At 41.9% G+C, this 14,712-nt stretch overlaps 1 protein-coding gene across 1 annotated transcript in view; it reads right to left on the bottom strand.

Moving 5' to 3' along the window:
- The window catches only part of AOPEP (aminopeptidase O (putative)), a 340,941-nt gene that overhangs the window by 287,384 nt on the left and 38,845 nt on the right, over positions 1–14,712 (bottom strand). Inside the window, exon 3 of the mRNA XM_077749551.1 lies at positions 2,700–2,866. Within this exon, the coding sequence (XP_077605677.1) occupies positions 2,700–2,866 (167 nt within the window). The remainder of the gene's footprint in view (positions 1–2,699; positions 2,867–14,712) is intronic.

The raw sequence follows: 14,712 nt of genomic DNA, 5'->3' as shown, positions 1-14,712 counted from the left end.
AATTTTTATATGTATTGTTTGTTTTGTTTTGTCTTGACTATGGAAATCAAGTAAACAGTCACTGAAGCCTCCAGTACATGCATAAAACTAGTTTCTGATACAAGAGATTTCACAAATCAAAAGATAACACTTGTCATGATGAGCAGTGAATAATGCATAGAATTACTGAATCAATAGACTTTATACCTGAAACTAATATAACACTGTATGTTAACTATACTGGAGTTAAAAAAAATAAACTTAATTTTAAAAAAAGGAGAGGGCATCTGGATGCTCAGTCCATTGAGCATCCAACTTCAGATCACGTCATGATCTCATGGTTCGTGAGTTTGAGTCCCACGTGGGGCTCTGTGCTGACAGCTCAAAGCCTGGAACCAGCTTCAGATTCTCTCTCTCTCTCTCTCTCTCTCTCTCTCTCTCTGCCCCTCCCTGCCTCTCTCTTTCTCTCACTCCCTTTCTCTCTCAAAAATAAATATTAAAAAAATTCTTTTAAGGAGATACTATAAGTCAGCAAAAATCTAATAAATGATCTTGGAGCAACTGGTTTCCTATTCAGGGAAAAAGAGGTTAGTTCTCATTTCAGACCGCTGACCAGAATAAACTGTCAGCAGATAAAATTACAAAAATTAAACTAAAATTTAAGTAAAAATATTAGAACAAAACAGGTGAATCTCAGAGCAACAAGACTTTCTAAGAGAAACTTGACAGATTTCACTACATAAAAATTAAAATCTCCTATAGGTCAAAAAAATTATATGAAATTAAAAGGCATATTATAAACTGGGAAAAATACTTCCCACAAATATCATAAGAGATTAATATCTTTATTTTATTATTTTATACAGGAGATGAGCTTACAGGTTTGTTTAATGTAAGTTTTATGTGAAGAAGGGAGCCCCCATAAGGAAACAAAGGCCCAAAGTAACCCTTAGCCAGTGTATTTCTGTGCTACATTTGAAGAAGAGTGGACAGTCAACTCAGGAACAGCGAGAGGGAAGAGATACATAGGAGAAGGCATATGGGAAGCGGCACAGAGCATCCATGCCTTCGCCCTGCATCTTCACATTTACCAACCTGGAGGCTCCAATATCTTTATTTTTTTAAAGACCTAATCATATTAAAAGATGAAACACACTTTTGAAAGCTTCACTAAGGCTTACTTATTGGAATAAAAATGGGTAAAAGGAAGTGAATAGTTAATTAATGAAAATGATTAAGAAACCTACAAGGACATTTGGAACCTCACTGATAATCGAGGGGATCCAATTAAATAGAGACTTTCTCTTGCCTATCAGACAGGTGAAGCTCCATGTTAACCTCGGAGCCAGTGATGGGCATGGAAATTGGTGCAACCTTTCTGGAAAATAACTTGAGATGTGTACCGACAACCTTAAACACATTCAAAACTTTTGACTCCATAGTTCTCATTTTATACACACTATCTCCTCAGGAATTTAATGCAACTTTATTCATAATAGGAAAAAAGCACTGGAAGTAATAAAAATGCCTGAAAATATGGAAACGTTAAATAAAATCTGATATACAACAAAATTATTATGCAGACATTAAAATCATATTTTTTGAAAAATACTTAGTAGCCTGAAAAGTATTCACGATATAGAACAAATGAAAAAAGTGGAATATAAAACTCTTAAATGCTATGATGACAATTCTGAAATGATAACACATATCATACATACTGATTTCAAACACTGGAGGGAAACACAGCAAAATGTTAGCAACCATTTTCTCTAAAGTTATTTTGTATTACTTCCGCTCTTCTATACATGTTGAAGTTTCTATAATAAGTACATGGGAGGAAACACCATATTTTACATAAAGAAATAATACAATTACAGGGGCGCCTGGGTGGCTTAGTCGATTTAGCGTCCGACTTTCACTTAGGTCATGATCTCGCGGTTCGTGGGTTCGAGCCCCGCGTCAGGCTCTGTGTTGACTGCCAGCTCAGAGCCTGGAGCCTGTTTCAGTCTGTGACTCCCTCTCTCTGACCCTCCCCTGCTCACGCTCTCTCTCTCTCTCTCCTAGAAATAAGTAAAACATTTAAAAAAATAAACTTAAAAAAAAAAAAAGAAATAATACAATTACAAAAATTTTCCCTGGCGTCAACACACTCTGGATCTCAACTGAAAATGTTAGTTACTGCAACAGGCAAGTGACTCTCAGACAAAACCTTGATGCATTAGCACTTCCCTTCCATCTTTCTTACAGACCTTTGGTGCAGAATGAAGTCCACAGTGTGTGGAACAGACGCCTAAGAAGGACACCTCCCGTGGGCCAGCCAACAGTTCTCTTGCTCGGTGGAATGAATAAGCTGGTGTAGGTTCTGCGACTGAACTGCAGACACCCCAACTGTAATGGTGTTTCCACGACATACTTGCCTGCCCAAAAGTCTTCAGCCAAGACCACCCACTTATGGCCCATAAACCACCAGGTGAAAGCAACTGCTAAAATAATCTAGGAATTGATAACTCTCGCATGAGGAGCCCCCCATGCTATGTCGAGACTCCCAAATGCCCCTCCCCATACCCTGCTGTTTTCTCTGCAAAATGTTTTTCGTATGTTCATTCCAACCCAACTAATAAAGGAGCTCTTTAAAGTTGAGGAAAACATTGCATATTGGATTCCTGGGTCTAGCATGTGTGCAATACAGAAAGAAGCACAGAACACATGTACGGTACCTTCCCGAAGCTGTGTTGGCTTGGCAGAATTTTCCCCACTCATTAAAACAACAAAAGATGCAGCTGCTCGAACTGTAGCCTGCCATGTTGACATGGCAACGGGTGGCTCCTGGCATGGAAAAAGGGCCCTGTTGTTTATGGGAGATCCCATAGTATAAACACATGGCCTGCATAAGAAAGACAAAGAAACAAAAGGGGAGAATCTTTAAATGACTTGCCACTTTTCTCACCACCACGGTAGTGAAGGTTAAGTTGAGCTTTCTAAAGAGAAAACATTTGAGGCTGTGTAGCTGACTGGTTTCAAAGCATTTTGAACCGAAACTGCCAGGGGCAGGCTATGTGAATAGCTGGGTAGTAACTTCTCCCAAATGAATTACTTAAATATGTAAAGAGAGTTTTTTTAAAGGAAAAATATATTTTTGGACAAAGTTTTAAATACTATTCTGCCAATTTAAAATTTATATTATTCTTGCCCCTCCCCTTAGGCCCTTATGCCTTCAAAAGAAGAAAAAACGGTTTAGAGACATTCTTACAAACCTTTTGGAAAACATTCTGGAAAAGAAAATATGTTTGGAGATCACTGAGATATTAATGTTTGGAAAAACAAGCTGGTGGTCTCAAATCCAGTTGCTGGCGGGCAGATATCCCCAATCTTGGAAACCGCCATCTCGAATGGAACCCTTGTGGGAATCCTTGTGTGGAGGCCAAGAACAGGGGTTGGCATCTAAACAGGACCGTAGGTCACAACAACCAGACTGTGATGGGAAGGCCAAGTGTAGAGTCATTAGGAAACCAAATAATATGACGTTTGGGCTTGTTCTGCTACAATTAAAAATTACAAACCCACCCATACCGAGAACAATCCTTTCCATGATTAAATCAGAGAACAGGGATGGAAAAGATCTAAGAGATCAAAGGCATCCATTCTTTTGACCGCCAGATTTGAAGGTACAAGACTGACCCTCAGGAACATGTCTTAAGCAAATGTCTCCACTTTTTTGCTTTTCAGGAATTATGACAAACATGATGTAGTTTTAATCAGCTTGATTTATAAGGGAAAGGAATAGAACAGGGCACTAACTCTCTTGGGTGCACTGGTTTTCCTTTTTCACTAACATCATTATGACTGAACATTTACTGTGTTCCTATAACGTGAGGGAACACATAGAATGGTGGTCCTAATCCATCATTTGGGGCCCAGTAAGGAAAGGACACACCAGTCTAGATTTTAACAAACAGAGATAATTTAACATAGGCAACTGGTTATACAATGACAGAAAAGCTGAGAAGTCAAAGATGGGAAAGTGGGGCAACCCAGGGATTAGCCACAGTGGTAAAACAGCCATGAATCTTCAGGCTGAAGAAGCAGGTGTTACTGGGAATTACTGGGCTGCAGCACCAGAGGTCATCTGGCAGAAGCCAGAGGCACAGTGCGGACTGTCCAATGGTGCTGGGACCAGGGGAGTCTCAGTCACTGCTGGTGATGCCAAAGGAAGCAGGGAGGAAGGAAGAAATACCTTGTTTCTCACCAACTCCTGCTCTCAAACCATAGGCCAAATCTAGTAGGAAGCAGGAGACAAGGCAGCCTGGGAAATGAGGTTCCTTGTCATCCAGGGATCACAAGGAGGGCAGAAACTGGACATCAGAGCAAACGATGAGCTACAGCCTACCTACCCTAGCAGCATATAGGCCAGTGTGCTCGCACGTCCAACACGAGGCAGGGAAAGATGAGAAACAGAGAAGCCTATGGTCCTGGCCAACTTATCAAATGGCTATGAGAAAGTCCCTTGACCTCTCCAAGTCACAAGTCAAGTGAAGATGGAGGACAGAGAGCTGACCTCTATTCTGGGCCATAAACCTATGATTCTTTTTTTTTTTTTTAATGTTTTTTTTTTTTTTAATTTATTTCTGAGACAGAGAGAGAGAGACTGCGTGAACAGGGGAGGGTCAGAGAGAGAGGGAGACACAGAATCTGAAGCAGGCTCTAGGCTCTGAGCTAGCTGTCAGCACACAGCCCGATGCAGGGCGTGAACCCATTAACCTTGAGATCATGACCTGAGCCGAAGTTGGACGCTTAACCAACTGAGCCACCCAGGTGCCCCCATAAACCTATGATTCTGATTCCAAGTTTATAAATCTAAGAACAAAGGTAAATTTTCATTAGACGGCCCAGAATCTCCCACCAATGAGTTCTGAACTCCCAACTTGGCCTCCTTGGATCCTTAGTCAGTTGACTTAATCTTGGTTAACCATCTAGCCTTAGGCTGTTGAAAAACCTAGTAAGGCTCTCCTAGCTTCCTCCCAGGTGGGACTGGTAGTGGTGGGTGCATGGTGGGAGAGGCGCTGTAGCAGCTCAAGTAGCTCAGGGAGTTGGGGTTCAAGGTATGCCTACTTCTGAAAATTCTATTAACTGTTTTGCTTTTTCCCCCAAAAGTCCATCTTATAGGAGGGTCTCAAGGGAAAAAAGTATCATCAGTGGAAATGGGGTGTATTCCCACCAACCAAATAGCAGGTATAAACCCGTTTCCTCTGACAATGGCAGACATTGAGATTCAAGGCTTTCTTCCTCACTGAAGCATAATGGATCCCACAACTTTTCTCAGGTCAAGAGCTCTAGGAAGCCACTTCCGATATAAGTAGACTTGTGGAGTTAAACCTATTTGTGATATTTACAAGGAAGTGATAGACCCTTGCCTGGAGATTTCCTAAGACTTTCTCTGCCTCATGCAAAGGGGGAGCTGACTTCATCTTATGGTTTTAAGTCCTAGGTGCTTAGGTCAAGTCTGAAAGCACCTGTGATCTCTTGCTCTTGTGCTCAGCACCTGGTTTCTGTAGGGTGACTCCAGTGTTACAGGTCCTCCCCAAAAGACTGGCTTGCCAAGAGGTATGCTCTCCGTCTCCCTATAAGGTTGGGCTGGAGCACATTATTATGTATTCCACCTGTGCCCGTAGGTATGTGGTCCCCAAGGCTTCCTCCATCAGCCTCCATACCTCTTCCCTGAAGAAACAGATTTCAGATGCTGTCATAACTGAGAAACAGTGCAGAGGAAGAATCAGAATGTCTTAATGATCTACTGAAGAAGGGAAGGAAAGCTGCTCTGAGGTAGCTGCTTATAAGTTGGCCCCCAATAACCTCTGCCTCTTGGTATTAATACCCTTATGGAGTCCCTTCCCACATTGTGGCAGGGTTTGTCCATGCAACCAATAGGATATGGCAGAATAGATGTCATTTCTGAGATTAGAGAATTTAAAAATCTGTGGCTTTCATTTTAGGGCCTCTCTCTCTCTCTCTCTCCCCCTCTTGTCACCTCTTCCTGCCCCCCCCACCCCCCCATCACTGTCACTTGCTCTGGGAGGAACCCAGCTGCCATTCCAGACAGTACTCATGCAGCCTATGGAGGGGGCCATGTGCTAGAAACAGAGACCTCTGGTGTATAATCAGGGAGGATCTGAGGCCTGTCAACAACCATGCAAATGACTTTGGAAGAGAATCATCCAGCTGAGATGCCTGTGGCCCTGACAGATAGCTGACTGCAACCTTATAAGAGATGCTGAGCCAGAACCACCTGGCTAAGCTGCTCCTGGATTCTTAACCCTCAGAAACCCTGTGAGATAATAAATGTTTGTTCTTTTAAGCTGTTAAGTTTGGGGTAATTTGTTATGCAGCCATAGATAAGAGAATTTTCTCAGGTTTCTGGCTCGGGTGATAAGATGGATTGTGAGGCTATTAAGCAAGAAAGGAAACTCAAGACGACAAGCAAGGTCACAGGAAGGAGAGTTGCTATTTGCCTGTACAGGGCTTCACACCCTGTGGCAGAGGACACTTGTATGGGCACAGAGATCATGATTTTCTAACTACAAACAGTACTGTGCTCAGCAATGGGACTGAGTGTTAGAAATCAGACCGATCGTGGCGCCTGGGTGGCTTAGTCGGTTAAGCGTCCAACTTTCGCTTAGGTCATGATCTCGCGGTTCGTGGGTTCGAGCCCCGCGTCGGGCTCTGTGCTGACTGCCAGCTCAGAGCCTGGAGACTGTTTCAGTCTGTGACTCCCTCTCTCTCTGACCCTCCCCTGCTCACGCTGTCTCTCTCTCTCTCTCCTAGAAATAAATAAAAACATTAAAAAAAATAAATAATAAATAAAAAATAAAAGAAAAAAAAGAAATCAGACCGATCTTAGAAAACTGAGGAATGATGGGTTTATGAACTGAGTACTGATGCTGCCGGCAGATTTGAGTCTGGGTACCACCCACAAATCAGTGAGTGTGTTTGGGGAGGAAATCCTTCCGTTGGCTGGATTTTTAAAAAGCCTTATCACCGTCCTTTCCTCTCCTGTTCTCTATTATTTCCCCTCTAAATGGTCTAGTTCTAGGTATTTCATTCTAGAGTTCTGTCCTGACCTCCCTGTAATCCTCTTGAAGGCTCTTCCTGTCCTATTGTCCCTGGATTTCCAGACTCTCCCACCAAGGGGATTAGCTACCCAGCCAGGCCCCCGGAAAGTTCTTGCCTCCCACCCCCCACTGTCCTCACAATTCTCTTCTGCAATCTTCTCTTTACATGGTGGGGCATCCTTGCCACTAGAATCTATGTGTTTTAGGGGCACCTGCGTGGCTCAGGCAGTCGAGCGTCCAGCTTCAGCTCATGTCATGACCTCACAGTTTGTGGGATCGAGCCCCAAGTTGGGCTCTGCACTCACAGCACAGAGCCTGCTTGGGATTCCATGTCTCCCTCTCTCTCTGCCCCTTCCCTGCTCTTGCTCTCGCTCGCGCTCTCTCTCTCAAAAATAAGCATTAAAAAAAAATTTTTTTAATCTCTGTGTTTTCTCTCTAACTTTCTGTAGAGGCCACTTTTAGGCAACAGGCTTGAGCAGTGGAATGTAGCAGAAGGCAAAAGGACCCACAGCAACCACCTGGCTAAATACAAACAGGCCCACCAGGCGAAAAACCTCAAAATATCCACAGGCCCTAACTGATGTATGGGCTACTTACAACCAGGAACAGGTACCCAAAAAAGGGAAAATTCCATATGTCTCCATACCTCTCACTTTCCCCCTTAAAATACAGCCCCCACCCACAGCCTTGATGCAGAGAGTCTCTCCTCTGCTGTCCTGCCTTCGGCTCCCTTGCAGTGTATTCAATAAACTTCTATCTCCTTTGTTCTGCCTTAGGTGAATTCTTTCACTGCCCATGCCACCTGCCCTCACCAGTCGAGACACCCCACATTTGAGGACCCCCCCATCTGACTGGGAGAAACACCACACTTTCCCCTTGGTCTCCAGAGGTGTAACTCTGAAAGTGTAAAAGCCTCATCGATAAATATAGCCACGTCTGATAGAAGACTCCAATGTTTTCTTATTGGAATGCTTTCACTAATAGGAAAATAATCACCAAAGAGGGAGGTCCTAGGCAAAATTTCTTGAAAGCAAAGACTATCTTCGTGCTCCCAGGCTCCTCCTTTCTTAGCCTTTTCTTCTTTCTCAGTTGTAGCCTCTCTCCTTCCTTCCCAATATGCCCAAATCAAGCACCAGGGACTTTATTAAGCAATGACCCTTAAAGCTTTTACAACCTGGTATCCTTATATGCATCGCATGTCCTAGTGCAAATATCTAATACAATTTAAAGTTAAGTAACCATATTTTAACAGAGATGAAAACTTGAACCTCTGGATAAAACTCTAGTGGTGGAATTTGGGGTATCCAACAGAAAGTGGAGAATGGCTTCACTGAATCATGAAAATCTTACTCCCCACCTGGTGATTCAAAAGTAAAGATGGCTCCCATCATGTACACCTACAAACAAGAACTACAGAGGGCTGATTTCCTGTTCCCCACCCCTGGTGCCCCAAGAGGGGAGGAAAATCTATGTGCATTTATAAACATGCTCTGCAACTATCTGGATGTGTAATCACTGAAATAAATGCAGCTGTGTTTATTCAACATGCACAGCCTTGCACCTCGGCCATGTTGCTAAAACGCTCATGGGACAGATGTGCAGGCGCCAGCCTCCAATGCTTAGAACTTCATTATTTCCAGACTGAATAATTCCTTCTAGCATGCATAGGAAAATTCTCCCAGACCAGGGCTCATCCCATATGCCCTGGGATAGACACCCAATGAAAGACTTCCTGAAGAGCTCAGTTAACTGCCTAGGAGTTGTAGGGGTGAGGAGGAGGACACTGAAAATCAGAAAAGAACAGGGTAAAACAGTATGAGAGCAGCCCCATGACTTGCTACCATTAAAGATCTTCTAAGTTGTGGGGCGCCTGGGTAGCTCAGTTGGTTAGGCGTCTGACTTCGGCTCAGGTCATTACCTCATGGTATGTGGATTTGAGCCCTGTGCTGGGCTCCATGCTGACTGCTCAGAGCCTGGAGCCTGCTTCAGATTCTGTGTCTCTCTCTCTCTGCACCTCCCCCCACCTCATGCTCTGAAACTCTCTGTCTCTCAAAAATAAATAAATGTTAAAAAAAAAAAAAAAAAGAACTTCTAAGTTGAGTAAGAACTTGGCAGAATGGCTACTACTTCAGTTTGACACATGTTTGTGTGTTCGTGGAGTGGTCAAACAAGATGAGACACAATAACTATGCTGCTATGGGCTGAATGTGTCCCCTCAAATTCCTATGTTGAAATCCTAATGCCCAATGTGATTGATGGGATTACAAGTCAGGGCCTTTGGGAGGTGCTTAGGTCACATGAGGACAAGAATCTCATGAATGAGATTGATACCTTTAGCTCCTTAGCCCCTTCCCCCATGTGAGAACACAGCCAGAAATCAGCAGACTGCAACCCAGAAGAGGGCCTTCATCAAAACCTGACCATGCTGGCACCCTGATCTTGGACTTCCAGCCTCCAGAACAGTAAGAAATAAATTTGTGGCATCTTGTTATAGTAACCCAATGGACTATGACCTATGCTTTCTAAGGTAAGAGGTAGGTGAACACTCCCATGCTTGCTCGTTTTCTTAAGGAACCATCTTAGAGATAGAAGATAAACTTCTAGACAGAAGGAAAACTTGCAGAGGATTGATTCAAACCATATATTTTCTCTTTCTTCATGTGATGACTATATGTATTTGTCTTTTTGCAGTCGGTGTGCAGGGGGTTATTCTTAGTTTAAATAACATTTCAAATTCCACCACTTTCCATAAAATGACCTGTTTTCAGAGACTTGGTACCACCATTCAGTGACTGGGGAGAGGGCTGCTTCAGAAGTGAGCAGGAGGTGATGAGGCTGAAGCTGCCACAGGTGTGGCTTCTTGGGGTGTTTTCCCATGAGATACTGATCTGGTCACTGGAGGCCAGAGGGCCACAGATGTAACAGTCCTGGTGGATCAGATTCTTTCATAAGCTTGCCAGGGTGACAAAGTCTTCAGGCCTCTCCCAATTCCTTACCATCTCTTCCCCTTCTGGCACCTGATCTTTTTTTAAGACTCTATGTTCTCCTTAAAACCAAGTTATAGGCAAGCAACCCTCTTGTTTTCTTGTACCACAAAAAACAAGAGCCAGACTACTAAAATAGGAAATGTCAACTATGACTCATTCTCTCCCCCCGACTCTACACACACACCTTCCTCATTATCTTCTCCTTCATGGCACACTTACTGAAACCAGGATCCATCAATCATACTGGACATGTGGCAGGTGGAAGGATAATGCTACTTTGACTCAGATTTTGTGTACAAAATGAAACTGGACCAAATGGAAGTGACTTTGAGTCAGAGATTCACCACTTTTCAGTACAAGTGTTTTGGGTGCAAAATAGGCAAGTTGTTTATAAAGGAAAAGACAGTATTTCTCATCCAGAAGTCTCATCTGGAGATACTAGGATGAAATCTCTTTTTAACATATGAGAAAATTAAGCTCCAGAGAAGTAAAATGCCTTATGTGAAGTCACACAGCTAATGGGCAGCATGGCTCAGATAAGTCCTCAGGTCTCCTGGCTCTCACTTTCTAGCTTCTTTCTAACAGACTATGCTCTTTGGCTATAGGTCATTGTGATTTGTTATTTTCTGTTGACGTTTGGTTATTTAGGGTTTTTCTGTTTGGTTGGTCATTTGGGTTAACTTGTGTAAATTAAGACAGTCCATCATGGCCTTTTCTCCTGGGATTCCGGGAAACAGAGGAAGATCTAGAATGTCAGCAAGAGGAGAAAGAGGCTAAAGTGGAACGCCTGCAAACATTTTCAAGCTTGGGACTATCATCTCCTCTTACAATGATATCACAGCATTAATGTGCATCTCCGCTTTAGGCCTCATGAATTTTGTACTGGTTTCTTGAAGCAAGCAAGAAAAAAAGGGAATAACTGTAGAAATGTTCCTTTTAGACCTGAACTCTCTTCCAAAAGACCTTCCGCTCACTTCTCTTAAATCTTTCCTTTATAGTGAGATATTAAACAACGAAACTACTTTAGTGCGGGGGTGGGGTGGGGGGGAACATGTTTTAACATCTGGTTTTGATATCAAACTAAAAATACTCCAAAAGTCTACATCTTCCTCGGTCCAATAGCTAAATAATAAACATAATAGAAAAAAATTATTCTCTTTAGTATCTTGCCAACTTCATTCTGGTCTTGTCTAAAACAACATCATCATGATGTAAGGAATTAAAACTTTTTATATTACAGTGTATTTTCCTAATCAATTTCCTTATCTTTAACAATAATACAAGTAAGTGAGGTTTAAAAATAAATTTCCTATATTTAACTGAATTTCCACTCAACTCATGTTCAGTGATGTCATCAGCTTAAAACCAGATTATCTGCACCACTTGGCTGGTTCCACAACTATTATAATGATCCTAAGGGAAAAGGGAATAGGTTACCAGAGAGAATGCTTTGGTTTTAAATAAACTTTTATTCAGTGGAAAAGAAAAGTAAATGGAAACATACATAAACTTTGAATTAAAGATTTCCATTTCTTTTTTTTCCTTAAATTTATTTATTTTGAGACACAGAGAGTGCAGTGGGGGAGGGACAGAGAAAGAGGGAAAATCTCAAGCAGGCTCCACATTATCAGCAAAGAGCCCATGTGGGGCTTGAACTCAAGAAATTGTGAGATCATGACCTGAGCTGAAATCAGGAGTCAGATGCTTAACCGAAAGAGCCACCTAGGCACCCCTTCTTTTTTTTTAAAATTTTTTTTCTTTTTGAGAGAGAGAGAGAGAGAGAGAGAGAGAGAATCTTAAGCAGACTCAGGGCTTGACCTCACAACCATTAGATCATGACCTGAGCTGAAATCAAGAGTCTGACAACCAACTGATCCACCCAGGCGCCCCTAAAGATTTTCATTTCTAAAAGTTTTTTCTTAGGTACTAAGAATCTAGAACCAAAAAGATATTAAATCCTTTTCCTTCCCAAATTAACAACTCCTTAACACATTCTTAACTCGGTCCCTGTTCTCAAATAGTTCTTCAAAATATTTTTAGAGGGCACCCACACTCACACTACACAAAGTAAAGAGGGTTTTCAGGGAAGCGTGTTGTATCGGATTGTTATGTACATGTTTGTTTCGGCAGTCCTTTTTTTTTCTTGGAAAATGTTAGTATTTATTTATTTTTGAGAGAGAGACAGAATGCAGATGAGGAAGGAAAAGAGAGGGAGAGACACATAATCCAAAGCAGACTCCAAGCTCTGAGCTTGGAGCTCCACAGCTTGGAGCTGTCAGCACAGAGCCTGACATGGGGCTTGAACCCACAAACCATGAGATCGTGACCTGAGTCCAAGTCAGCTTAACTGACTTGACTAAGCTTAACGCTTAACTGACGGAGCCACCCAGGTGCCCCTCAGCAGTCCTTTTTAAATGTCATCCGTAAAGACTGAGGTGAGAAAGAGCATTCCAGTTCAAGAACTTCCATAATCCCACAATGGTTAAACCAAGGTAGGAAACTGTAGCTATTATACTACCAGATATCCCACTTTATTTTTTTTTTAATTTTCTTTAACGTGTATTCATTTTTGAGAGAGACAGAGCGCGAGTGACCGAGCATGGGTGGGGGAAGGATAGAGAGAGACACACAGAATCTGAAGCAGGCTCCAGGCTATGAGCTGTCAGCAGAAAGCCTGATGTGGAACTCAAACTCACGAACCATGAGATCATGACCTGAGCTGAAGACGTTAATCGACGAAGCCACACAAGCACCCCCAGATATCTCACTTTAGAACTAGAATAATAACGGGGGAAAAGAAATTACTGACAATTATTGGAAGAAATACTCTATTATAGCTTCAAATATATTTTCAGTTCCCCAGAAAACATGGTCACTTGATAAAAATGAAAGATGATGACTGCTTTCCAAATTTGAGGTTTATTTGTTTTAATAAACATTATTTTAGATCAGGTTTAGATTTATTTTTAAAAGTGCAAAGATAATACACAGATTTCCCATTTACCCCCTACTCACTTTTATTAACATCTTCCATTAGCATATTTGTCACAACTGATAAACCAATATTGATATGTTATTAACTAAAGTCTATATTTTATTCAGATTTCCTTGGTTCTCCCTAATGTCCTTTTTCTGTTCCAGTATACACTATTTTTATCTCCTTCTTGTCTCCTTTGGCTTCTCTTGACTGTGACAGTTTCTTAAGGTGTTCTTTGTTTATGTTGGCCTTGAGAGTTTTGAGGAGTACTGGTCAGGTATTTTTTGAATGTCCCTCAACTGGGATTTATCTGATGTTTTTCTCTTGGTTACATTGGGGTGATGGGTTTGGGGGGAGGACAATCAGAAAGATGTCCTTTAATCACATCATACCAAGGGTACACACTATCAACATGACTCATCACTTTGACATTAATTTTGACCTCCTCACTGAGGAGTCTTATTTGTCAGGTTTTTCTAATGTAAAGTTACTCATTTTTCTTAGTCTATACATAGTAAGGGGTAAGGAGTTATGTTCCATCTCCTTGAGGATACAGTATCTACATAAGTTGGACAACTTCTATACCTTAGATTTGTCTGTTCTCCTCCATTTGTTTATTCAAATGTTTATGTCAATGTGAACTCATGAATGTTTATCTTATACTTTAGGTCACCATCCAAAACTATTTTGCATTGCTGCTCAGCTTTGGCCAGTAGGAGTTCTTTCAGATAGTTCCTTAGACCTTGGGCATACACCCGCAATTGCAGGCTACTGTTGCTGCTGTTTGAGCACTTCCTTATTTTCTGGCACTATCAGACATCCCAGGCCCATCTTGTCTATTTCCTCCAGCCCTAGCCATTCCTCCAAAAAGCCCTGGTTTCCTTACCGGAGAATGGTAAAAACCAAGATCCAGGCACTGTGCTTCTAGACCCTCTTGGCTGACAAGCAAGGAAATTTATGCTTGCATGCTAACCCTTGGAAAACACCTATTTATAATTACAGTATTTCTATATATAATCACCCGTATCCATCTTAAGCCAAACATAAGTTTATAATGATGTCTCCAATTCTAATCTATCACCACATAGATCATTCTAGCAACCTCCCCTTACTCTTACAACCTCCCACTTCACATACTTGACTTAATTGCTCAATTCCAGTAGACATGTATAGTGGTCCTGGACTTGTTAACCTGTACCCCCATGGGAAATACCTTAATCAACTACAGCACAGTATTGAGGTGCAGTGCCTCTTGCCTTTAGTCTTACAGATTCCACTCGTTTCCAAAATGACTGGTTAGCACCTTCTCCCCCAACTCCTGTCAGTGAGGTTGTTTCATACATTTTTAATACAGTTAGGCTGTTTGGTGACAATTTGCATTCCATCCTGGGATCCTCTGATCTCCTAAATGATTATTTATTTATATATTACCAAACTAAATAATTTAAGTTTTATTTTCAACATGGGGCAGGGGAAGGGTGGCAAGGGGAGAAGCTACTGATGGAACTCGAAAGAGAAGGTAACAATTTAGAGATTTTCTTAAGTTTTGGTCTAATATCTGCTTAAAAATAGAAATTTATTGGGGCGCTTGGGTGGCTCAGTCAATTAAGTGTCCAACTTCAGCTCAGGTCACAATCTCACGGTTCATGGGTTCAAGCCC

The sequence above is a fragment of the Crocuta crocuta genome, unplaced genomic scaffold (assembly GCF_008692635.1).
Source record: "Crocuta crocuta isolate KB4526 unplaced genomic scaffold, BGI_CrCroc_1.0 scaffold99, whole genome shotgun sequence".
Taxonomy (NCBI): Eukaryota; Metazoa; Chordata; class Mammalia; order Carnivora; family Hyaenidae; genus Crocuta; species Crocuta crocuta.
This window is presented reverse-complemented; position numbering and strand designations above follow the sequence as displayed.